The sequence below is a fragment of the Podarcis erhardii genome (genome assembly GCF_964252035.2).
Source record: "Podarcis erhardii genome assembly, chromosome: 14".
In the NCBI taxonomy this organism is placed as follows: Eukaryota; Metazoa; Chordata; class Lepidosauria; order Squamata; family Lacertidae; genus Podarcis; species Podarcis erhardii.
This window is the reverse complement of record NC_138503.1, coordinates 52,630,089-52,657,320: the sequence shown is the minus strand read 5'-3', so window position 1 is coordinate 52,657,320 and position 27,232 is coordinate 52,630,089. Positions and strand designations below refer to the sequence as shown.

The 27,232-nt window shown below is 43.3% G+C and overlaps 1 protein-coding gene and 1 long non-coding RNA gene across 7 annotated transcripts in view; one reads left to right on the top strand and one right to left on the bottom strand.

The window, feature by feature from the left end:
- SDK1 (sidekick cell adhesion molecule 1) overlaps window positions 1-27,232 on the bottom strand; it is a 595,311-nt gene that overhangs the window by 133,478 nt on the left and 434,601 nt on the right. For all 6 annotated transcript variants that reach the window (XM_081839463.1, XM_081839466.1, XM_081839467.1 and 3 more), the window contains exons 20-22: window positions 21,998-22,096; window positions 12,645-12,836; window positions 11,456-11,577 (exon numbers count right to left, since the gene is read on the bottom strand). In XM_081839463.1, coding sequence (XP_081695589.1) covers window positions 11,456-11,577; window positions 12,645-12,836; window positions 21,998-22,096 — 413 coding nt within the window. The remainder of the gene's footprint in view (window positions 1-11,455; window positions 11,578-12,644; window positions 12,837-21,997; window positions 22,097-27,232) is intronic.
- Window positions 1,612-23,039, top strand: LOC309329377. The gene is made up of 3 exons (XR_014151101.1): window positions 1,612-1,736; window positions 20,359-20,454; window positions 22,025-23,039. It is a non-coding gene; the product is annotated as an uncharacterized lncRNA (long non-coding RNA).

The window sequence follows — 27,232 nt, the reverse complement described above, 5'->3', positions numbered from 1 at the left end:
ATTTGCTTGGGGAGGGGAAGTTTGCTTTAGGCAAGATTTTGATAGGCATCTGCTTCCTGAAGGATGCGGGGTGGTAGAAATATATTAGAAACCCGGCTGTCTAGTATTTATTTATTTTTTTAATGGCACAAGCTACCTAAGCTGATACTAAAGGCTGCTGCAGCATTTTATTAGATTATAAGGCAGCCCTATTTTGGAAAGTGTTTAATGTTTGATGTGGTTCACCCCCTCTCCTGTATTTTGTTGGAAGCCGCATAAAGTGACAAGGGTAACCCTGACAGATGCGTGGAGTATAATAAATTCATTATTCCTATTACTCTGCCTTTGCCCTGCGCTCTTTAGCGCCAAATCAGAACAAATAGAAAACCAGATTGCTGTTTGTTCCGATTCAGTACTGAACTGCAGGCTTTCCTGGGAGAAAGTAGCAGGGCAAATGGAAGTGAGCCCACACTTAACATGGACTGATTGTAACACTGGAGATGTCTGCCGTGATATCAGTTTCCAGATTCAAGTGCCAGCTTCATGCCTAGGACTTATTAACAAACCAAGGCAGCAAATAATGCTTCACCCACCAAACTTTTGGAGTGGGCTTCAACTTCAATGCTACAGAGTGGCAAAGACTTTCCTGTCACCTTGGGGACCTTGAATCCTGGTTCTTATCCAAGTTATGCTCTCCAAGTGCCATCTGTCATCTCAAAGGCAATGGAGTACATTTACAGTTGATAAAAGGCTGCTTAACAAAGCCGAAAAAGTATTCTTGCTCTGGGGTTGGGGGGGAGGGGAGCATTCAGAGCCAGGGCTGATGTACAATGCTATTTCAAGCTTACTGAAGGAGCCAAGTCACTCTGTAAAGACCATCAGTTCTTCATCAGGTTTATAATCAGCCCCTTTGTACATAGAGGAAACTAAGAAATTGGCTCGGCTCTGCCTCTGCAGTTGGAGGCAGCAATTCTTCTGAGTACCAGGTGCTGGAAACCACAGGAGGAGAGAGGGCTCTTGTGCTTGGGTCCTGCTTGCGGGCTTCCTATTGAAGCATCTGTCTGGCCACTGAGAGACAGGATGCACTTGAAAAGTTACAGATTTCCCCTGAAAGTCTGCATTCATATCTGAATGCCAATGGCCTATCTTGCCCAGCCACACGGGTTCCTTTGGATGCATCTCACTTTTCTTTCTTGTTGGAATTGTCTGCATTTGTGCATTCAATATTTAACTTTTAAGAAATTCCCACCCCTCCTGGACTCCCTTCTCGTTGAATATTTCTGACCATGGGATCTCACCCAGTAGTTCCTTAAATCAGCCTTCTTCAAGCCCAGAGTGCATGTCTGACTGCACTCAGCTTTCCTTTGCCTCTGTATCATGAAAGCCAGGAGGCCATGATCCCTTCCTCCCATGTCTCCCAGTGCTTCCACTTCGTCAATCAGTTCCTCCCTGTTGGCAAGGCCTCTTCTCCTCCCAGAGGGGAGGGGTTGTGAGCGGGAGCAGCTTTCCACTGAGGCAGGGAGGTGTGCTCGGCTCCCTGCTCCTGATTGCTTCTGCTGCTGTGGCCAAGCCTTCCAGCTGACCAATAGGGCAGGCTGGTGGGTGGGGCTAGCCGTATTTAAACAGCCGCAGCAGCCCTCTGCTCCCAGCCTGTTCCTGCTTTCTTTGGGTCTCCCTCCCTCCCTCTTAGGTCAGCTTCTTTTGCGTATTGACCTTGCTATGGACTGGTTGGTTGCCTTGGTTGCCCAAGGGGCCTGGTAAGACTTCTTTTTATCCAGTTGGCAAATTGGCACCAGCCTCTTGGTTCTTTTGCCTACCTCGTAGGAATTCGTCACAACTTTCTGGTATTGGCAGTTAGGCACTGGAATATGTGTGCTGTCTTGGAGGATTGGGTATGGGCCATCATCTACCCCTCCTCTTTTGGGTATTCTGTTAAAGGAATCCGGAGGTCGTGGATCCTGTCCGATGCCCTGCTGGTGACTAGGGCCATGGCACGACCCCCGTGACATCATGGGGGAGCTTCCAGTTGTATTTGCATCAACAAGCTCCTCCCATTGGTTGTTAACCCTGATATGACTCCTGTGGAGTCTTGTATTGCTGTTTCATCCAGTGCCTAAGCCAATACTACTCACATGTTGTAACCAATAAAAGTTGTGGCCTAATTATGCTCATTAACCTAAAATAATGTGTCTTTGTGTCTTTTTATACTCCTTTGTGGGTGGCGGGCCCTCGACTCACAAGGGCCAGTTCTTCCAGCTTGTGGAAAATGAAATTGTCTGCGAAGCAATGGAGGCATTTGTTAGATCTTACATTTTTGTCATAGTTTGAGTTCCAACAGATATTTTACTGACTATGGCATTTTGGATATTTGTGTAACAAATGTAATATAGGTACAGTCTTCATGCTCAATAAGAGCTCTGTGTATTTTCTATCCGTGGGTCTGTATTTGACTACAAAAATGTAAAGGGTGAGTAAGCCCTGAGAGATTCATAATACCAGAACTGCTGTGCCTCTGAAATGTGAGAGAAGCATTTTAAAATTAAGTACATTTTAATTTTGCAGTTTGGGAAAATTCTATTTCTGTTGGTGAAACACACTGTCCTTCAAGCAAGTGTTATGACAAGAAGCACACTGAAGAATTTTGTGCTATTGTTAAAGGAACACCCAGATGCCAACTCTGATTCTGTCTAATGATGCAGAGTAAAAGCTTTCAATTTGCAAACCACAGGCTGTTTCCAAGTATACTGCAGACACATGATTTAGAATGACAAAAGAACAGACCAACTCTAAAACTGAGTCTTGCAAAGTAAAATGTTAGCAAGATGCGAAGGAAGGAGGAATTGACTTGGAGCTGTAAAAAGCCAGAGGCAGCAGATAAAGAAAGATTGGCTCGGATTAGCAGGCATTATATTTCAGGCTACTGTTCTTATGTCTTCAGAATGGTTTGCATGGAACACCCAAACACCAATACAAATCCTTATTTCTGCAGTTTAAGAATGATACATCTCAACACAAATGTACCCGGTGTAGCTTTTTAAAGCAAAATGTAGAATAGAAACCATTAAGATGAAGACGCTGGGAAAACGAAGGAAAGAAGCAGAAAGATTCAGAAAAGGGCCACCAAAATGAAAAGGCGAGAGAGAGGTGATGTGAGAAAAATTACACATGGCATGGAGAAGTGCGTAAGAGAAAAAATAATTATCCCTCTCTCCAACACTAGAACTCACAGACATCCAGAGAAGCTAAATGATGGAAAGTTCAGGACAGATAAAAGAATGTACTTCTTCATGCAGTGCTTAGTTAAGCCATGAACTCCCTCCCACAGGGTGAGAGCCATCAACTTGGATGGCTTTAAAAGAGGATTAGACAAGCTCATGACGGATAAGACTGTAAATGGCTGCTAGCCAAGATGGACATAGGGAGAGCCTGGTGGATCAGGCCAATCATTATCCAGTCCATCATTATCCAGTTCTCGCAGTGGCCAAGCAGGAGAGCACTCTCCCCTCCTTGCATGTTGTGAGTGTCACAACCATTCCCAAAGGTGCAGGGAATTTTGTTTCAGCAATGCACTGCAGTGTAACCATGGCTTATGTGCTGACTGAGATCTGCGGTATGAACAACATCAGCATGATGCCCTGGAACCTGGATACTGTTCAGCATCACATGCCGAGGTAAAGGTTAAATGGAAACTTCAAAAGATTCCACCAATGGTGTCTCCGAAAAAATTTTACACATCACTTGGGAAGGCAGGAGAACTAATGCCAGTGTATTGGAAGAAGTAAAGATCACCCGTGTTGAAGCAGTGATTCTTCAACATCAACTTCGTTGGACTGGTCATTTGTGTGGATGCCTGATTATTGTCTTCCAAAGCAACTACTCTATTCTGAACTTAAAAATGGAAAGCATAATGCTGGTGGTCAACAAAAGAGGTTTAAAGACTGTCTCAAGGCAAATATATATATATAAAATGTAGTATAAACACCAACAATTGGGAAACACTTGCCTGCAAGCACTCCAATTGGAGAACAGCCTTTACCAAGGTGCCATGGGCTTTGAAGACACTCGAACTCAGGACGCAAGGGAGAAACGTGCTAAGAGGGAGAAACACCATGTTCAACTCCTGCCCGGAAACCTGTGACTCCACCGTGGAAGGATGTGTGGATCCAGAATTGGCCTCCACAATCACTTGCGGACTCACTTTTAAAATCGTGTTTATGGAAGACAATCTTACTCGGCTACGAGAGATTGCCAAAGAAGAAGAAGAAATGGAATGCCTGTATGCATCATTCAAAAGGGACCAAATAACTGGAAGTAACCTCACTACCAACGAATGGTCAGTATAAAGGAATAGTCTCAGGAATTCAGCATTTAATCTTAAAAGCACCATATAATATTATTTATAGAAATCTGTAGGTGGGAAGGAAGGAGCAGAGTTTGCCTGACAGGAGAATAAATGAGGAACGGCCAGTTGGAAATAAATAAATAAATCTAGGACACCACCGCAGAAACAAAGAGGGACATTGTTCAGAGCTAATGGAGAGGAGTATTTCTCTGAGGCACACTTAAAGACTTAAGGTGAGAAAACTCTAGAGTATTTCATTACTCAGGCACATGAGTGATTGGGAGTATATTGTAAAAGGCAATTCATCCTGTACTACCCCCTTGTGGCCTATAATTTAACGCACACACACCCAGACAGCCTGTTTAGCATAGAAACTCATGAAACAGAATCTAAAAGCAGATTTCTCCACTGAGGATCAGATAAACTCCTCAGCGAGCTGGACTTCAGATCTAGAGGTGTGTCTGCAATTCCTGTTGTGGCTTTCTTTCTTCTGAACATTCACAAAGATCTCTACAATTTATTTATAGACTGCCACATATCTATTATGTAGTATCTCACAACAAGAAAGTCTTCCAGCTATTTCACCACTTCCTTTACTGCACTGCAAAAACAAACAAACAAACAAAATGAAAATCTGAAGCAGCTCAAGAGTAAAAGAAGAGAAGTCATCTTTCAATCTTGCTGACTGTTTCACATCCTGGATTGATTTTTTTATTCCCCTAATGGGGCAAATTCTTAAATAATGCATACAGACAGATTAAGGATGAGGAAGGCCCAGGGGTGTATTTTTTTGTGTGGGGGGGGGGGGAAGCTTTAAGATGTACATTCTGGAGGTCCGTTCTTAACCTGAAACTGTTCTTAATCTGAGGTACCACTTTAGCTAATGGGGTCTCCTGCTGCTGCCACGCCGCCACTGCACAATTTCTGTTCTCATCCTGAAGCAAAGTTCTTAACCAGGGTTACTACTTCTGGGTTAGCGGAGTCTGTAACCTGAAGCATCTGTAACCCGAGGTACCACTGTATTTCATTTCACTTCTGTATTTCATTTCACTGTATTTCATTTCACTGTATTTCATTTCACCACTGCCATCCACGACCTGATTGTGGATGGAGGACTTGACCTGGCATGTGTGACAGAGACCTGGTTGGAGGAAGCAGATGGGCCTGTCCTTGCCGCTGCTTGCCCACCAGGTTTCTCTTACGCACAGCAACCCAGGTCATGTGGGCGGGGAGGGGGGGTTGCAGTGATTTTTAGGAAGTCACTAGCTTGCACCAGGCGTCCTACTGGGAAGATTTAGTTTTCTGAGTGCATGTTCTGGAAGTTGGGCAATAGGGGCAGTACAGGATTCCTTTTGGTGTACCGACCTCCCCGCTGCACCAAGGATTCCCTGTCTGAGCTGCTTCAGGTCGTGGCGGATTTTCTCCTGGAGACACCTAGTTTGGTTGTCCTAGGGGATTTTAACATCCATGCCGACACGACCTTACAAGGGGCTGCTCGGGACTTCGTGGAAAGCATGGCCTCCATGGGGCTGTCCCTGAATAAGTTTGGCCCAACTCATAGTCATGGACATGCCTTAGACCTGGTGTTCACCTCTAGTGACGTGGGTGATCTGACACTAAGTAAAAGTGAAACAAAAGAAGTGCCATGGTCAGATCACTTCCTGGTGCAACTGGACTTCTCCGCGACCCTTCCCCTCTGCAGGGAGGTGGGACCAATTCGGATGGTCCGCCCCCGCCACTTAATGGATCCAAATGGTTTCCAGAGAGTGGTAGGGGATGCCTTATCCCATGTTGATGGCCTTTCAGCTGATTCCCTGGTGGCCCGCTGGAATGCGGAGTTAACCAGGGCTATCGACTGTCTGGCTCCGAAGCGCCCTCTCCGATTGCATGGAGCCCAGACAGCTCCGTGGTTTTCTTCGGAGCTGAGGGCGATGAAACAATCGCTGAGACAGCTAGAGCGTCGGTGGCAAAAAACTCACTCCGAATCTGACCGGACACAGGTTAGAGCTCAACGTCGAGCCTACCAAGTGGCGATAGCGACGGCGAAGAAGACTTTCTTCGCCGCCTCTATTGCATCTGCAGAAAATAGTAGCAGGAGACTTTTTCAGGTGGTTCGTAATTTAACGGAACCACCTTTACCACCGGGGCTTTGTAAAGACCCCAAGATCTCCTGCAACGATTTTGCAAAGTTTTTTGCAGATAAAATCACTCATATTCGGAAGGAGCTAGACACCACCGTGGGAGCAGGGCTGGGGCGGGAGAGTGCTAGAGCTCTGTCTGGTCAAGTTGCATGGAATCGATTTCAATCCATTACCCCCGAGGATGTGGACAGGCTGCTTGGACGCGTGAAACCAACCACCTGTCTCCTGGATCCTTGCCCATCCTGGCTAATAAAAGCCAGCCGGGAAGGGCTGGGCGATGGGCTCTGTGGGGGTGGTGAATGCTTCTCTCTGTGAGGGAGCATTCCCAGATCCGCTGAAAGAGGCGGTCATCAAACCGCTTCTTAAAAAACCATCTTTAGACCCGGCCAGTATGGCCAACTATCGCCCAGTCTCAAATCTTCCATTCTTGGGCAAGGTGATTGAGCGCGTGGTTGCTGAACAACTCCAGGCACGCCTGGAGGATGCGGACCATTTGGATCCCTTCCAATCGGGATTCAGGCCTCATCATGGGACTGAAACTGCCTTGGTTGCGCTGGTTGATGATCTCCGGCGAGCTAGGGACAAAGGTGAGAGCTGTTTCCTAGTTCTGCTGGATCTCTCAGCGGCCTTTGATACAATTGACCATAACATCCTTCTGGACCGTCTAGAGGGGCTGGGAGCTGGGGGCACTGTTATACAGTGGTTTCGCTCCTTCCTCCTGGGCCGTGTTCAGAAAGTGGTGGTGGGGGATGAAGAAGAAGAAGAAGAAGAAGAGTTTGGATTTGATATCCCACCTTTCACTCCCTTTAAGGAGTCTCAAAGCGGCTAACATTCTCCTTTCCCTTCCTCCCCCACAACAAACACTCTGTGAGGTGAGTGGGGCTGAGAGACTTCAGAGAAGTGTGACTGGCCCAAGGTCACCCAGCAGCTGCATGTGGAGGAGCGGAGACGCGAACCCGGTTCCCCAGATTACGAGACTACCACTCTTAACCACTACACCACACTGGTTCAGACCCCTGGGCCCTCACTTGTGGGGTGCCTCAGGGTTCCGTCCTCTCCCCCATGCTTTTTAACATCTATATGAAGCCGCTGGGAGAGATCATCAGGGGGTTTGGACTGGGTGTCCATCAATATGCAGATGATACCCAGCTCTACCTCTCTTTCAAATCAGAACCAGTGAAGGCGGTGAAGGTCCTGTGTGAGTGCCTGGAGGCGGTTGGAGGATGGATGGCGGCTAATGGATTGAGGTTGAATCCTGACAAGACAGAAGTACTGTTTTTGGGGGACAGGGGGCGGGCTGGTGTGGAGGACTCCCTGGTCCTGAATGGGGTAACTGTGCCCCTGAAGGACCAGGTGCGCAGCCTGGGAGTCATTTTGGACTCACAGCTGTCCATGGAGGCGCAGGTCAATTCTGTATCCAGGGCAGCTGTCTACCAACTCCACCTGGTACGCAGGCTGAGACCCTACCTGCCCGCGGACTGTCTCGCCAGAGTGGTGCATGCTCTAGTTATCTCCCGCTTGGACTACTGCAATGCGCTCTACGTGGGGCTACCTTTGAAGGTGACTCGGAAACTACAACTAATCCAGAATGCGGCAGCTAGACTGGTGACTGGGGGCAGCCGCCGAGACCACATAACACCGATCTTGAAAGACCTACATTGGCTCCCAGTACGTTTCCGAGCACAATTCAAAGTGCTGGTGTTGACCTTTAAAGCCCTAAACGGCCTCGGCCCAGTATACCTGAAGGAGCGTCTCCACCCCCATCGTTCTGCCCGGACGCTGAGGTCCAGTGCCGAGGGCCTTCTGGCGGTTCCCTCATTACGAGAAGCAAAGCTACAGGGAACCAGGCAGAGGGCCTTCTCGGTAGTGGCACCCGCCTTGTGGAACGCCCTCCCATCAGATGTCAAAGCGATAAATAACTACCTGACATTCAGAAGACATCTTAAGGCAGCCCTGTTCAGGGAAGTTTTTAATCTGTGATATTTTAATGTATTTCTGGTTTTTATGGAAGCCGCCCAGAGTGGCTGGGGAAACCCAGCCAGATGGGCGGGGTACAAATAATAAATTATTATTATTATTCACTTTTAATTTGATATTATTATTATAAGCAAGGCGGCTTACAAGCTGAAGAAACGACAAAGATCACACACCTTTCAACAATCTGATCCAATATGAAAAAGTCACAATAAAAACGTAACTTTGAAATGAACAGCTTATGTCAAATAAAGTAGTATTCAATAATGCATTTGAATACAATTGTATGAGAGGCACAGAATTGCACAAGGCACAGATTTCTCCACCGTGGTGTCTCCACATAGAGAAAACTACACCTGTTGAATTATATCGTACTAGGTAGGCATTAGGGACGCAGGTAGTGCTGTGGTCTAAACCACTGAGCCTTGGGCTTGCCTATCAGAAGGTCGGCGGTTCGAATCCCCGCAACAGGGTGAGCTCCTGTTGCTCGGTCCCTGCTCCTGCCAACCTAGCAGTTTGAAAGCACATCAAAGTGCAAATAGATAAATAGATACCGCTCCGGTGGGAAGGTAAACGGCATTTCCGTGCACTGCTCTGGTTTCTGATAATATCCCTTGGTATGATGTCTCTCCTCTTCCTTACATGAGAGGCTTCCTTCTCAAATCATAAAACCCAGCACAACATTTGAGTATTTCTTAGTCTCTAACCAGTTGCAGGGGACACGGGTGGTGCTGTGGGTAAAACCGCAGTGCCTAGGACTTGCCGATCATATGGTCGGCGGTTCGAATCCCCGTGGCGGGGTGAGCTCCCATCTTTCGGTTCCACCTCCTGCCCACCTAGCAGTTCGAAAGCACCCTTAAGTGCAAGTAGATAAATAGGTACTGCTTTATAGCGGGAAGGTAAACGGCGTTTCTGTGTGCTGCGCTGGTGCTGGCTCACCAGAGCAGCTTCGTCACGCTGGCCACGTGACCCGGAAGTGTCTTCGGACAGCGCTGGCTCCCGGCCGCTTAAGTGAGATGAGCGCACAACCCTAGAGTCGGACACAACTGGCCCGTACAGGCAGGGGTACCTTTACCTTTACCTTTAACCAGTTGCAGAATTCCAACATTCCAATTTAAAACTGGCTGATGCAAACGACAACAGCAACCAGTTAGATGCCTTGGGAAGTTCATTAAGGGGGCATGATGGAGGGTCCCTCTAGACTAGAGACTGTTGGGTTTTTGTGAGTATATTCTATAAGGTGTCAGAGATGCAACAAAGAACATTAGTTGTGGATTTCTAAAGGATTTCATCTTCCTTCACTAGTTCTGAGGTATGAAAAGTGACAGGATTTCAGCAGGAAATTATGGGACATGCACAGGTTGGAAGCAAAGCCGCGTAGCCTCAAACTTTTGCAGGTGTAGACAGTATTGAAAGCAGGATGTTGTAGAACCACCCCAATACCACCATGGGCACAAATAATCAGAAATAATAAGAAATCAGAAATAATCAGAAGAATAGGAAAAATCTCTAGTGGGGTGCTAATTGTGGTGCCCCTATTGTTTATCATATACACCACAATCAGAGGTACATTGACTTTAAACCATGGACAATAAATTGCATTTGTTATCCGTTGACAGACTTAGTTTCCATAAACTTGCCTAATCCATTAAAAGAAAGAAAGAAAGAAAGAAAGAAAGAAAGAAAGAAAGAAAGGAGGAAAGAAAGAAAGAAAGAGATTGAAAGAGAGAGAGAGAGAGAGAAATAATCATTCCCAAGGCCAGTGAGCTGAGGCACATTTTTATATTTTTAGATCCTGTACAATTGCAAATGTGCTGATAGTGACATAAGCATCAAACCTTAATAAAGTGCTCAAGATGGAAATATTTTTATACAGCCAAGCAAGAAGATCATGCTTTTGAAAATAGCTTTCATCTAAATGCATTTCTTAGCATTTCTCCGTTGCTCTCCCTTTGAAGAAAGCTAATAGCTTACACACTCTTAATTATCAACTCGGTGCATTTAAAGGCAACAGTAAATGCTCTCACCTTTGCCTCTGTTCTCTGAATAGAATGGAAGGCCAGCCTTGTTCATTGTCTGTATGCAATTTCTGTTCCTTCTTAGTGGAGAAACATCTATCCCCTTTTTTAACAGGCATCCTGTTACCACTTCCCTGTAGCAGAAAAGCCAACCTCTTGACTCCCCTGCAAGCCAGGCAGACCCATCAGCTCACTTGCTAACTACAGTGGTCCCTTGGTTCTCAAACTTAATCCGTTCCAGAAGTCCGTTCCAAAACCAAAGTGTTCCAAAACCAAGGTGCACTTTCCCATAGAAAGCAATGCAAAATGGATTAATTTGTTCCAGACTTTTTAAAAACAACCCCTAAAACAGCAATTTAACATGAATGTTACTATCTAACGAGACCATTGATCCATAAAATGAAAGCAATAAACAATGTACTGCAGTCACATAATCAGTCAATCAATCAGTAGCTGAACTGGGTTCCACACAGTCAGAAAAACAAAAGAAAAAATCGACAAAAACAAAAATGCAAAATAAATAGCAAAAACAGACAGACCTCAGCATAACACTCAAAACGGAAGTGTGGCACTCAGTACAGAAGCTTAATACTCAAAACAGAGCACTTTTAGCTTCCAAAAAATGTTCGCAAACTGGAACACTTACTTCTGGGTTTGCAGTGTTTGAGTTCCAAGTTGTTTGAGTACCAAGGGGTCTGAGAACCAAGGTACCACTGTATACTTATTTGGTACATTTGCTCTAAGCCCTCACTCAGGAACGCACAGCCAAGAGCCTACGAGATATTGCTCTTGTGAATCTGATGCTGCAACAAAACAACAACAACAACATCTTTTTGAGGTGAATCACCAACTTCGATATTGAACCTTTTCAAGTTGTTTTTAGGAGACTCTCGTGGTCATACTCTAGCAGCTTAAAATCAAATGTGATCATATTTTTAGTTCATCAGAATTACTTAATTAAAATGGAAATCTTAAACCTCATCCACAAATATTTGGCATACCTGGCCTTCCACTATCCATTTGGAGATGGATGTTTTCCCATCGTACCCAGGCCGGAACTGAAGGGTGGCAGAGCGGGGGCTGATGTTGGAAATGACCAAATTGGATGGTGCACCAGGAAGCTCTATATATGGCAACACACCAAACAGAAAGAGAGGGAGAAAAAGAACACAGAGTCAGGGGATAAATACACAGCTCAACATTTCAACAGCTTGAACAGCTGCAATAGTAGTAGTAGTAGTAGTAATAATTTTATTATTTATTGCCCACCCATCTGGCTATTATTTTCCAGTGGCAGATCTGAACATCAGAAGTGATCTACTGGATCGCAAAAGAGCCCACCTGGTCCAACATCCTGTTTCTCTCTCTGGCCTCCAAAGAAACAACAAAGAGGACATGAAGGCGAAATTCCTTTCCCCATTGTCACTCTCCAAGAATTGATAGTAACAGGACTATTGACTCTGAACCAGGACATTGTCTGGAAGTTTTGAAGATGAACCATTCTCTGCTATGGGTATCAGAAGAATATTTATATCTTATAGAGCTCTATGTGCATTCAAAGCTTGGATAATACCTCAAAGCAAGTGACTCCTTGGTAGAAATGGGATTGCCAGTGAAACAAAATAATCATGATAAATGCATAATGATGCAATTCTGGTCATTGTATGTGGATAGCAAGACACTAAAAGTGGTTTGAGTGCCTCCTCATCTCACCTGCCACTCAACTCCCCACATGGGCTACCATCCCTGAGAAGTAGGAGAGGGGAGGAATATCTCAGCTCAGACTATTTCCTTCTCCTCAGCCCCAGCAGCTTGCTAGAGTCCAGATTCTAAGCCTCTGCAAGGCATTCATGAAGGTGTAGATGCAATGGCACAGAGTTAAGGGCACTACATTAATGCAGGGACTCGATTCCTTTAACTACTCATTTCACCATTAGCCTTGAAAAGGCCCCAGTATAACCTCCCACCCAAATCTTCCCTGAATCATGTTATATGACAACCATGCACCAGACCATTGCAAATATGAAAGATATACCAATGTAAATATATCTCCTGCATTTCCATTTTTCACTTTACTTCTGTAAGTAGCCCTTGTGATCCTTTGGCATTCAAAAAAAATAGAAGAAGAATTAATTATACCCATCACACAACAATATTTCTGGGGCTGTTCCGATTTCTGTTTTTACCAACCTGGAGGAACACCAGACGAAATGGTTGATGAAGTGACCATGCCGGTCCCCTTTGACGTCTCTGCCGCTACCTCTATCGTGTAAGTGGTGAGAGATGACAAGCCTGTAATTTTGTACTCAAGGGTTGTGTTAGCAAGAGTGCGAGCAAGACGCGATTCATTCCTGCTGTACACCTCCCAGGAGATTTGGTAGCCTGGAAAGGGAAGGGGAAAAAAGGACAAAGAAATCAAGCAGCTGTTATCAGAGGCGTCTTCCACGCCTGTTCCCTGTGCAGTCTTAAAAATCTGTTCAAAGAACAGCTCAGTGACTTGGCCAAGGAGCCTCCAGTGTGTTGATACTCTCCTTAAACAGAAAAGCACTTTTCTATGTAGCAATGTTTGCTCATTAAGCTGGTGTCAAATGCAGCAAAGCAAAGGGTCCTGCCCCCTGGGCTGAAGGAGCTTCACCTGCCCATTCTGCTGCCCATGGGGCTTCAGAGAGTGACATGCCTACAGAGCCCTCAGCTGTGTTTGCAACCCAAGGGCGACTCAGTGGCAGCTCAGTTCTTGCTTCTTCAACATCCGCCTCAAGCATCAGGAAATTTTATTTCTGGATCATTTTATTTCTCTGCTCCTCCCACAAGTAGCTATTCCCACATGCATAACCAACAGGTTCCCCAACATCCAGGTTTGAGGGTTCTTTCCTGCAGCACATAACCAGATTATAAGTATAGGACAGGTATAAACAAATGTCAGGGACAAACAGCCCTCCCTCTCTGTCCCCGGCTTATGGTGGCATCTTCAGTTGCTGGCAGGAGGGGCTTACAAACACTTCCTTTTGTGCCATGTTTCTTGGCACAAGTCTATGCTTAAAGCTTCGTGTCTGAGTGCTTGTTTTGTTTTTTTTATCTCAGTGCTTTCCCCAGAAACTTGTGTTTTACTGAACAAAAGACAACCAGTTTTTCTGCAGATTGCTGTTTGCTCCAATTCAGCAGTAAATAAAAAATAAAAAAATCCCAAATGCTCAGATACTGAGCTTTAAAGCCCAGACCTTTACAGTGGAACCTCGGTTCTCGAACATCTCCATTGACAAATGATTTGGAACCTGCACGCCAAAAACCCAGAAGTAATTGCTTCTGTTTTTGAACGCGCTTCGGAAGTCGAAAGATCTCCACAGCTGCCCTTGCATACACTTTTTTAAGCAGGGTGGATCATTATCTTGCCTTTTCCAACCTTGTACAGCAAAGCCATTGTCCTTATCTGTGCAGCACCTGACCCTCCAACCTCACTTTTCTATTGTAGACTTGCTTGTTAAGCCATTCACTCCTTTGCTCCTTTCATTTCTGCCTGCCTTCGGTGAACTTTCCAGACTGTCTGTAACCCAATTTTCTCAATTTTGCTTCTGATTTTGCTTGTTCTCCTCTCTCCCTCCTCTGAACCCCTGGTGACAACTTTATTAACTCTGGAGCACATTTGTGAACCTTTCTTGTGACAGCCGAGAGAGAGCTGGTTGGGAAAGTTTGCTTGATTGCAACTTCCCTGGTGATTAGGATCAGGGCAGGAAGGTACAGGACACTCTTGAAGGGATGCGAATAGGATGTGATTCAAGCCCACTAGCGTAAGAGAGGACAGCTCTCCAGCAACTAGCTTGGTCATGAAACAACCACATTGGCCCTTCCAGACTTGCTGAATGAAAAACTTGGGTGGGATAGTATTTTCAAGGATAAATAATGATGATTTTGACGTGATACACCATCATCTACTATCTTTTATCTGAAAACGGTCTCAGAGGTAGAGACATAAAATATATAAAGGAATAACTCGTGATTTCTAACAGTAAAAGTGTCTTTCAGGAAGGTCAAAAAGATTGCTGAATGTTTACCAATGCAAGTCTTATCTGTTTTGCATCACATAATTGCTGGATTTCGTATGGCACACTCAATTTTTCCATGAGCCTCTACTGCCACGTGACCACAAAAATCTATGTGAGGGCAAGATATTTTGTTTTGCACTCTTATCCTTACGAAAGTTATCTTCAAAAGCATTGCTTGCCCATCTGATGAGCTCTGCAGCAGTTGAAGTGCCAAAGCTTTATCCTGTCACCCTGCCACAATGGTTGCATGAACTGGCCCTGAGCAGGCAGAAAACCCCACCATCAACACACCAAATGTTCTACGTCTGAAAAGGAGTCCAGCCAAACCAGATAAAAACAAAGCACATGGAGCCCAACCTTGCTAGGAAGGAACTGAACTTGCAGAAGAAACTATGAAGTCCAAAGGAAGAGGCAGATGGAAGGAAGTTCCTTCCATCTGCCTCTTCGACTTTTTCTAACTTTTTTTTTATAATATTTTATTTGGATTTTTCAAACATAAATGCAAAAATAAAAAAAAAAACAGTATAACATATATCATAACATCTTTTCATAACATCTTTGGACTCCCTCGTGCCTCCCGCTCCCATTTACATCATTGCCAATTCTTGCCAGCAATTTATCATCTTGTTTACACTCTTATGTCAAATTCATTTAAATATAATCTATAAGTTCTCCAAAAGGTTTATAGTTTTACCAGAAGTGGAAGAAGGCAACTTGGCTGAGTTTCTGACTAAAGAATTTTCCAAGTTTTGGAAATTAGAGGAAAAAGACTTTAAAATTGTATCAGCTTTTAGGCTTGGAAGACTTACAAAGAAAGAGAAGCCCAGAGACTGTTTGATAATATTGAGATCAAAGGAGGAAAGGGACAAGATTTTAGGCCTACACTACGGAAAGTCACTGGACATTTTGGATAAAAGAATTGAACTTTACAAGGACATTCCTAAACAGCTGCTTGATCTTAGATCTGAATATCTGGAATTGGTTAGACTGTTGAGGAGCAACTCAATTATCTTCAGGTGGGAATTTCCTCAAGGATTATCTTTTACCTTTAGAGGGAAGAAGGTTAAAATTAGAACACTGGAAGACAGAGATAAATTTCTGACTACATACGGAGAGGACCTTCAAAAAGGAATTGAACAACCTTCTGGGCCAGGAGCACCAGGGGAACCTGCACCCTTGGATTCTGAAGACCCAGCGAACAAGGTACCACCCCCAGGAAACTAAACAGATTTATTCAGGATGTCTCTGCAACTTTTGAGCTGGAATATAAATGGCTGCAACATTCCGGAAAAAAGAAGGAAAATTTTTCATATATTAAAAAAAAGAACAATTGGACATTATTTGCTTACAAGAAACACATGTGACTAGGCTCCACAGAAAAGTGTTAATAAACAAAAGACTTGGTCAGGAATTTATATCTTCGGACAGAGTAAAGAAGAGAGGCGTGGTGATATATGCAAAAGAGAGCCTGTCACCTAAATTTTTATTTAAAGATGAACATGGAAGAATCTTAGCAATCGAGATACAACATCAAGGAGAGAAGATTTTGATATTAGGAATTTATGCACCAAACGAAGGGAAATCGGAATTTTATAAGAAGTTGCATGAGATTATGCTGGACTATCTGGAATATAACAACATCATTATGATGGGAGATATGAATGGGGTCGTATCAACTAATATGGATAAGTCACAAAGCCAAAACGTTACGAAAGATGGCAGACTACCAAAGACTTTTTTTGAAATGACAGACAATATGGACTGGATTGACATTTGGAGAATAAAGAACCCCTTGGGAAGAGAAGGAACATTTTTCTCTGAGGCCCAGCTGACTTGGACAAGAATCGACCAAATATGGATAACTAGAGGTCTGGCACCCAAGGTCAGAAAAGTGGAAATCTGCCCAAAGACCTGCTCCGACCATAATGCACTGAAGATGGATATGACATTACTACCAACTGGTTCCTTTAGATGGAAGATGAATGACAATTTGTTCAGAGATCAGGAGATCACCAAGAAGGCCCAAAAAGCTTTGAAGGATTACTTTGAGATAAATATGAACACTACGGTGGAAAAAAGAATTATCTGGGACGCAAGTAAGGCGGTGATGAGGGGGTTCTTGATACAACAGAATACTGTAAAGAAAAGGATACAAAATGAGAGGAAAGATAAGATTTTGGAGAAAATTAAAGAACTAGAGAAGAAGTTAAGATCCAACCCAAAATCACAGCCGATTCTGAGAGAAATTAAACTTCATCAAGCACAATATTCTAAACTGATAAACCAGGAAATAGAGTGGAAGATCAAATTAATGAAACAAAAAACTTTTGAATCGGCAAACAAATGTGGGAAACTGCTAGCGTGGCAGTTGAAGAAGAGACAAAAATTAAATACAGTCACAAACCTAGAAATTGAAGGAAGAAACATTCAGAACCCCGTGGAGATTAGAAAGTGTTTTCAGAGTTATTTCAAAAAATTATATACTCAAGGGCTGCAAGAGGAGGTTGAGATTAAACAATTTTTGGAAAAAAACGGACTAACAAAACTGTTACAAGAAAACAGATTAATCCTGAACAATAAAATAACACGACAAGAGATTGAACAAGCCATTCAGAACATGCAATTGGGCAAATCTCCAGGGCCAGATGGCCTGACCTCCAAGTATTATAAGACATTAAAAGACTATTTGATTCAACCATTGATGGAGGTCAGCAACGAAATTATGGAGGGAAAGAGGGCGCCGGAATCGTGGAAGGAAGCTTTTATCACATTGATACCAAAATCTGAAACTGAAAAGACACAACTCAAGAACTATCGTCCCATCTCCCTTCTAAATGTGGATTACAAAATATTTGCAGACATTTTGGCAAGTAGACTTAAAAGAGTTTTAAATGAAGTAATTCATAAAGATCAGGCAGGCTTTCTCCCAGGTAGACATATGTTTGCTAACACAAGGAACATCATTGACATTTTGGAACTTTTGCAAACAGACATAAATACAAAAGCAGTGCTAATCTTTATAGATGCGGAGAAGGCCTTTGATAATATCTCTTGGAAATTTATGAAGGGAAATTTAAAAGAAATGGGAGTGGGACGGAGGTTTGAGAATGGGATTGACGCAATATACTCAGAACAAAGGGCCAAATTGATAGTTAACAATGTGGTTACAGAAGAGTTCAACATTGAAAAAGGAACACGACAAGGCTGCCCGATTTCCCCTCTGTTATTTATTTCGGTTCTGGAGGTGCTCTTGAATATGATCAGAGGGGACCGGTTGGTGGAAGGGATTCAGGTCGGAGCGAAACAATATAAACTTAAAGCCTTTGCAGATGACCTAGTTTTGACTTTGCAGAAGCCAGAATCTAGTACAAAAAGAGTATTGCAACTGATACAAGACTTTGGTCGGGTGGCGGGATTTAAACTAAATAAACAGAAAACTAAGGTGTTGGGAAAAAATTTGACAGATACAGAGTCAGAACGGTTTCAGAGAGAAACAGAACTAACTGTGGTTAAAAAAGTAAAGTACCTAGGGGTAAATATAACAGCAAAAAATCTGAGTCAATTTAAGGATAACTATGAAAAATGTTGGTCTGAAATTAAGAGAGACTTGGACAGTTGGACAAAATTGAAGCTTTCTTTGTTAGGCCGAATTGCTGCTATTAAGATGAATGTATTGCAAAAATGTTGTTTTTGTTTCAAACATTACAGATTGTGGACAAGACGGAGTGCTTCCGGAAGTGGCAGAGAGATATCTCTAAATTTGTCTGGCAGGGCAAAAAGCCCAGAATCAAGTTTAAAATATTAACTGATGCGAAAGAAAGAGGGGGCTTTGCCCTGCCAGACTTAAAGCTGTACTATGAAGCCGCAGCTTTCTGCTGGCTAAAAGATTGGCTACTTCTCGAGGACACTGACGTACTGGATCTGGAAGGTTTTAACAATGCTTTTGGTTGGCATGCATACTTATGGTATGATAAGGTTAAGATCAATAAGGCCTTTAAGAACCATATTGTCAGGAAAGCAGTATTTAATGTCTGGACAAAATACAAAGACTTATTGGAGAATAAAACTCCAAGGTGGCTTTCACCACTGGAAGCTAAGGCCCGAAAAAGACCCAATATGGAGGCCAAATGGCCAAAATATTGGGAAATACTAGAAAAAGATGGAGACAACTGGAAATTGCAGAGTTTGGAGAAAATCAAGGATAAAGTGCGAGTCTGGTTACATTATGCTCAGATTAATGAAGTTTTTAAAAATGATAAAAAGCTAGGGTTCCAGGTGGAGAAATCGAAGCTAGAAACAGAATTGTTAGAACCAAAGACTAAGGTACTTTCAAGAATGTATAACCTGCTGTTAAAATGGAATACACAAGACGAAATGGTTAATCAGCTATGATAAAATGGGCACAGGACATTGGGTATAATATTATGTTCAAGGACTGGGAAAGGTTGTGGACCACTGGGTTGAGCTTCACTGCATGTAATGCTTTGAAGGAAAATGTAATGAAAATGATATATAGATGGTACATGACCCCAGTTAAACTTGCAAAGATATACCATTTATCTGATAATAAATGTTGGAAGTGTAAAGAAGCTGAAGGAACATTCTTTCACCTCTGGTGGACCTGCCCTAGAGTGAAGGCTTTCTGGGAAATGATATATAATGAGCTGAAAAAGGTATTTAAGTATACCTTCCCTAAGAAACCAGAGGCCTTCCTTCTGGGCATTGTCGACCAGAAGGTGTTAAAGAAGGACCGAACATTTTTCATGTATGCAACAACGGCAGCAAGGATACTCATCGCTAAGAACTGGAAGACTCAAGAACTACCCACACTGGAAGAGTGGCAGATGCAACTGATGGACTATATGGAACTAGCCGAGATGACTGGCAGAATCCGAGACCTGGGAGAGGAGAGGGTTGAAGAAGATTGGAAGAAATTCAAGATTTATTTTAAAAAATACTGTAATTTGGTTGAATGCTAAGAAAGGATGCTAGATCATAAATAATCGTGCACCACTAAATTAGTGAGAATTAAGATGATAAGTAAATTTGAGACTTTTTCTAACTTTTAAAAGGCAGAAACTGCACAAGATGAGCAGCATCCTAGAAGAACTGAAGAGGCAGAGGCAATTGGGTTTTATCTGACTCCAGTTTCAGGCAGGAGAAGAAGCATTCCTGTTCTCTGGCATTAGCCCCTTCTCCATAAGCTACAGCCTAACTGAAACTAATGACCAGAAGAGTTTCAGAAATAATTTTCTGTTGATCTGGAGTAAATTCTGTATGAGAGAGCAGTACATCCAATCACAAACTGTCCGTCTGCATCCAGGCCCTCATAAATCAGAGTTTGCTGAGGGAGAGAGGAAGATACTGAAATTTACAATGAGAGCAACGGGCAATTTACCAAAGCTGGCTTGCTCCCTCCTAAGGCCCTCTGCGCTTTCCTCTCATTCCGCACACTAGAATTAAAAACCAAGTCACAGCAAATGACATCCATGCACCGAAGTGATGAAGTGGGAGCCTCCTAAGCACTCTTAGGTTTCTAAGCAGCATTGGATAAGCCACTGAACCATTCAAGGGAAATGAATGATTTCGCCACCTCCCATCTCCCTGCCTTAAATGCAATGTTCACCGTAACAGGGGAACTTTTTCTTCCTTATAAACCTTGCCTGACATGTCTCCAGGCCTACATTTCCTCATAAATAAAAGGGATCTTCACTTTCCTCCCCCTTTCCTAAAATAATTTGATTCAGGTATAGAACGAACTGTCACCTTACTAAGCCAGCTTCAAAGCTTCCATAGGACCTGCTTCCACCCCCGTTGGCTAGGGCCATCTTGTTTCATCTTGTTCTCTGGTTTTTGTTTTCTAGCAACCACATGGACTAGCCCTGATTTTCTCTAGGGGGAAATGTTTCATAACACACCCACAACGACATGACACAGAATCCATGATGGAATCATTACTGGTTTGTTACATATAGTTTTGACACCAAAAACCACAAATAACCACATTTAACAGTCTAAAACACAACCAAAAATGCAACATTTAATAAATCTACATGGCAGAGGGGAATGAATAAAGCAATCCACCAATCAGCATTTCACCTCACCCCTCTCAAAAGTTTGGGCAAAGAGATGGGTCTTTAATTGTCATCAAATTCTCAATAAAGTTTGGGCATAACACACCTCTGAGGAGGTCATACCATAAGTTGGTTGGTGCTTGAGCTCAGCACATGGGTATGATTTCATTGCCCAGTTGCCACATTTTGAGTTGAAAGCTTCCAGCAGTTGTTGGGATCACTTTCATGCAGGCAGGCAGGTAAGCAGATTTTATTGTTTTTTGGTGACCATATAACTTCCATAGAAGGAAGTATCCAAGTCAAAAAACACCAAAACACATTTTTAAAAACAACAGCAACATTAAAATACATTTTGGCCTGGCCTGGCAGCCCTGTGGTCAGCATGGTCTTCACCTTAGTTTTCAAAGGCCTGTCTGAACAGGAAGGTCTTAGCCTGCCAGGGGAAGGATAACAAGGAGGGCACAAGTCTGGCCTCTCTTGGGAGAGAATTCCACAGTATGAGGGTAGCCACAGAAAAGGCCCTGCCTCTCATGTGCCACCACCAACTGGGCCTCTGATGTTGCTAGGACTGGGAGAAGGTGCTCATTCAAGGATCTTAACAGCCAGGCAGGTCCATATGGGAGAGACAATCTTTCAGGTAGTGGGGTCCAAGGCATACACATAGACCCAATTAAATCACATGCATGTGAGAAATATGCGCAGCACAGAAGGTTATTAAAACTCTATAAAGCTTTTTGTCCAATACCCACGCTGTCTCTGCCTAAATAAGTGGGAGAAATATCTGCTGCTGTGTGGATTACCAATCATGAAACAAAGGGTGTCTTTGCATTCCAAAGGTCACAAGTTTCATGTGCATAAACAGCAAAGAAGCACGGCCCAGTGAAACCTCTGCCACTGACAGCAAAAGAAAACACATTCTTTTGGAGCACATCATACATGAAAAAAGGGAATTTTTGGTCAACAGGGAACTAACATTTTCCAGACCCAGAGGGCCAATATGAAGATTAAGATTTTAATGGATTATGATGTCCTTGTTATAAATGCAACCCTAAAAAGTCTTGAAAACTGGAAACAGTGGCTCTCCAACCTCGTTGAGTTGCAGAGAAACAGAAACTACCGTGTGCATGTCATAGGGGTGGAGAGACATGAGATTTTACAAGCTCATATAGATGTGGGGAGCTAAATTGCCCCACAGACAACTTTTCTAGAGGCCATGACTGTGAGCTGGTTGTAACTGCCCAATGACCTCTCAATACACACCTTTGCTGACTCTTCAAGCTTTAAATAGTAGTAGCGGCAAGCTTGAATTCTCCGCCAGAAGATCTCGATAAAAGCTGGCCATATTGATCACTGTAGTGCAATGAGTTTCTTTCTTTTTCTCCTATTCCCCTCCCCATCTTTTTGTAAGTGGCTGCTTGCTGATACTTGCCTGTAATGATGCCATTTTTCTCTACAGGTTCTTGCCAGCTGACCTTGAGCGAAGTGTCCAGAATCTCAGTGAAACTCAGGTGCCCCACAGCTCCTGGCTCTGGCAATCAGAAAAGGAAATCTGTTATAACAGGAGAGGCTCTGTTCACTTCAGATCTGATTTAGCCAAAGAGAGAAAACAGGCACCTAGGCCAGGGCTACTACCAGCAGAGAGTGCTGTCAGAGCAATCAATGTGCTAAGGACCATTCTAATTATCATCTGCATAAAAGATTTTACCCCATCCTCTTTTCACAGAGCTAAGGAGAGTGGCAGGAAGAGATTTAGCCACACTGGTTCAAAGTCTCTTCTCTTCATTGAATATAATCAGATCAGGCTGAATCCTGAAAAGCAGCCTCGTGTGCTGTTGCCCCTTGTGGAAACAAACCATCTTGTTGGAGGGTGTGTGTGTGTGTGGTGTTGGGCTCACATCACCACATGGGGCAGACCTGTGAAAAGGTGGCTACATTCTGAGAGGAACTGTTGAAAGAAATTAGAGGCATAACTGCACAAAATATAATCAAAGGGCATAGTCGCCTTTACTTAATCATTACCTAGTGGTCAATATGAATCTGCATTTTAAGCATCTTATTGGCCAGCTTTTATTAGCAGCCAAGGCAGTAATAGCTAGATATTGGAATTTTTAGAGGCTGTGCATTGACCACATGGACCAAAGAAGTCTGGCAATTAACATGGATAGAAAAAAAAACCTGACTACTAAGCTAAAAACAGAAAGGGGAACAAAATGAAAAGACCACATTTTTTGTGGCTTGCCATACTTTTATTATATACAGCACAGAAGAAGAGGGCACAGGACCTCATCCACATTACAGACTTTCTTTGGTTGCTGTGCTTGCACACAACTGGAATTGCCACACAACTGGAATACAACAACTTAGGGGACGTAAGTGTGAATGTAACAAGCTGTGATGTAATTCAATCCCATGCCTTTGGACAGGATGGGTTTTGTTGTTTTGTAAGAAAATAAATTTCCTGTCATATTTCTCACTGGGTTGTTATTTCACCTTCATAACAAAGTCTTTAAAATAAAGAAATCCAACCACCTTTCCCCCATGTCTTTTGCAGGTGCTGAATAAATGTCTGCAGTGTCACATAACATTTGAGCAGGGACTTTGCAATAGTGAAGGGCACATGGAGGTCAAGGATATCCACCCACTGCTTAGAAAAGCCCATTCCCAAAAAACACTTTCAAAATACCACTCACAGGGCAAGGATCTTCAGCACATGCGTGTAACTGGGCGGAACTTCTAAAGGAAGCTTTACAGCTTAAGCTCAACAGCACTTAAAACAATATTCTCTGGTGGGCAATGAAAACAGTGTAAAATAGAACTAGCATCCAAAAAAATGTGCTGCCTTAGTTCAATCTTGATCTTCAATGAAGGCACAGAGACTGATTTGTGGGACTGCTAGTTCTCCTCGCTTCCACAGATTTATTGAGAAGAGAGAGGCCTCTGCTCACTTTGCATTCACTATGCTTCTAATACTTGGATCCTTGCCAGACTGGGCTGTCTTCCTGCTCTGCTGACATCAGTTGGCAATTCATATTCTGTTTCCTCTTCACTTTTGCACAGGCTCCGATTCCTCTCCAGCTATGGAGAAGAAAGATAGCTAAGAGGCTACTGCTAGCCAATTTCCAATTCTACACCTGCAATTCAGGGGACACTGTTGAAACTTCATTCTTCAGCCTCCAGTAATCAAAGTATTGCACAAAGAGAGCTTCTGGTCCAAGACAAATCTAGGATTCTCTATTAATGGATGCACTATGACCCAACTCTGGCCACAGGAGTGTCAAATTCAGGCAGACTTTTGCATCAATAAGCCAGAGTGGCTCAGAACACACTCATTTGGTCCTAAGAAAACTTCTACATCAGGCTGGCTTGCTGGTCTTAACAACTAGGGAATTTTATTCATGCTGTGACTTGTTGCCTGTAACTACTACCAGCAGGGGAGCTTATCTGTTGATTGACTCCTCTTCAGGAACATATGAGGTTTCTCTCTATCTTGGAGAAAAACAGGGGGAGTGAGACCATGCTGATTCTCCTGGACATCTCAGTGGTTTTCAGTACCATTATCCACAGTATTCTCCTGAATAACTGTCTGGTATGGAAAGTGGGGACACCAACTTATGGTTGTTGTATTCCTGTGTTGACAGTCAAGTCTTGAACATGGTGCTGAATGACTACTGCTGGGGTTCCTGATGTTTATGCCATTGGTTCCCAGAGGGCTATATTCTGTCTTTCTGCTACTCAACATACCCATGCAACTTCTAAGTGAGGGCATCCAGAGATCTGGAGTGAGGTGTCATTAATATATGGATGGCATCCAACTCTGTTTCTTATTACAGTGGCACCTTGGGTTCAGAACTTAATTCATTCCAGAGGTCCGTTCTTAACCTGAAACTGTTCTTAACCTGAAGCACCACTTTAGCTAATGGGGCCTCCCGCTGCTGCCGCGCTGCTTCATCCTGAAGCAAAGTTCTTAACCCGAGGTACTATTTCTGGGTTAGCAGAGTCTGTAACCTGAAGCGTATGTAACCTGAAGTGTATGTAACCCACGGTACCACTGTATCTCAAATCCAGATGAAGAAGTCAGTCAAATTTATTTGTGAAAAACCACTGGTCATTACAAAAATTCAGACATAATTGAGCTGAGAATAAGTGATTCACCCATACATTAGACTCCATTTGGCATGATAATTTTTATCTGATCCATTGCATGGTAGAGCAAACACAGAAGCATTATATACTACCAACCAAATAATATAGTCTTTAGGGAAATCACACTTCTGAAACTGGTATTTGCTTTGGGAGGAGAAGCACTGGAGGATTTTCCCCAAATGCATAAAGAAAACTCTGCCCCCCCGTTCATACACTCCAACTCTAGCAACATGAGAAAAATTACAGTGTTAATATTTACACTTTTCACTTCATAGCAGAAAGAGCTTTACAGGCATCTCAGTCATGTCAATATCCAGTACTTTTCTATCAGTGGCCTGAGCACTGGTGCTTTTCTTGCTTCCTGTTGCTCTACAGCAAAGGACTCAGCTGGGTCCCCTGCAACTGCTAGGTGGAAATTGCTATTCTCTTCTTCTTCTTCTGGAAGCAAACATAGCCCAGATTCTCCTGCAGTGAGTGACAAGAAGAGCTTCCCTTTCACCGTTGCGTGGAGCTGACTGTGAGCTACAAAGCCTTTCCTATCCAAAATGGACAGGATGATGAACTCAGGAGCTTTAATGCACCATAGTCTACCTTGAAGGAAGAAGCAGTCAAGCACAGAGAACTACAGGTAGGCAGAATAAGTGGGTTAGAATGATCCTGGGTGTGTGTATTTGTGTGTGTAAGTGAGAGAGAGTGGAGAAACAAAGCAGCGAAGAGTGTGCATCTAGCCCAGTCCTATCTACTTGTCTGACTGGCAGCAGGGAAATGATGAAAGTGCATAACAATTATGCATGGCACAGGGAACATGAAAAGAAAAAAGGCTTTTCTCCCTCTCTCATAACACTAGAACTTGTGGACATCCAATGAAGCTGAAGGCTGGAGAATTTGAGACAGATAAAAGATGCCGGTATCCTACAGGCATCTGGTTGGCCACTTTGATAACAAGATGCTGGACCAGATGGGCCATTGGCCTGGTCCAAAAGGCCTTCCTTGTGTTCTTATATTCAGTTCTTGCAAGAACACGAAACTGCCTATATGTCCATCTAGCCTACTATTCTCTGTTCAGATTGGTCATGGGTCTCCAGGAGTTCACATAAAAGCCATTCATATCCCTAGCCAGCAGGTTTGTTTTTTTAATAGCTTAATAACTGGACCCGTGATCTCCACTATGCTAAACAAGTGCTCTGTCCTTCAACTAAAGTCCCCTTTCTTGCCAAAATCACAAGCAGAAATATTTCCCAGTTCTAATTCTAATTCTAATTCTAATTCTAATTCTAATTCTAATTCTAATTCTAATTCTAATTCTAATTCTAATTCTAATTCTAATTCTAATTGCCAAGGACAAAACCTGGGAGTTTCCACATGTGAACTATGAAATCTCCTGCAGAACTATGGTCCTTTCCTATGTGCCATGGTAGGAAAGGAGATAAGAACTAATCTCTTGTGGAGCAGGCAAAAGAAGAAGAGGGGGAGACAGAACAACTGGCCTAGAGCCATGTTAGATGTACACACTTAGCAACCACCTGATCAGTTGTGCTGGTTTAATGTATGTCAACGGAATTTTTGAAGCCTTAAAAAATCTGATTATTTCTGAAGTAATTAAAGCAACAGTTCTGTCTTCTGCTTTGCAATTCTGAATTTAAGTAAACACATTTGTAGTTAAGCAGCTTTGCAGATATCCAGTGGTTAGCCTGCAATCTGCTAGCATGCAAAAGTTCTGATGGCAGAAAATCTGTTCTTTGAACATAGAAGTATCTTTCCCAACAAGTCTCTCCCATGGCCAATTTGTCAGCATTTGGAATCAGACTTCTTTAGCACTGAAGCTGTCTATATGATTCGTCTTTGTAGGAAGAGTCGCAAACAGATGGTTATTCTCGAGGCATTGGGAAAGGAAATAACCACATCAAGAAGCTGTTCGTATCTCCTGCATTGTCTGGGTTTGTCTCTACAGCAGCAGGGGTGAGATTTCAGATGGGAAGCGGGGAATTGAAGTGAAGAGTACTTGTGCTGAACACCAAAGAAAATGTTTCTTCTCTCTGCAGGCTTTGATAAATTAGGCCAGGGAAAATGACAAAATAATAATAATAATTCTAATACACATCATTGCAAATTTGACATGCTATGCATGCCTTTTCCCCTTGTTTATTTTTAAATAAGATTTGTAAGTTGCCAAGATGTTCTGAATGGAGCTTTGTTGGGAACAGAACTGTGCTGTCTCACGATTAAATTTTGAATCTGGTGCTGAGTATCTCAGGGCCAGCTGTGTTGAACTGGGACAGCCAAGTACATACAAAATTGCCATAGCTATAGGGAGTCTCGGGTTCCAAATCCTCCTACAACAGTAGCTGTGAGGCAGAGGAGACAGATCCATTCCCTGGTCCTTCCCATTTGAATCTACTGGTACTGGAACCCACATCTCATGTCCTGAGCTCCAAGGAGACACTTCTGCCATCAGACTCTGATGACTGGACCATAGAGACTGGACCACCAAGTTCAGGAAAAACCCGTGGAACTTTCCCTC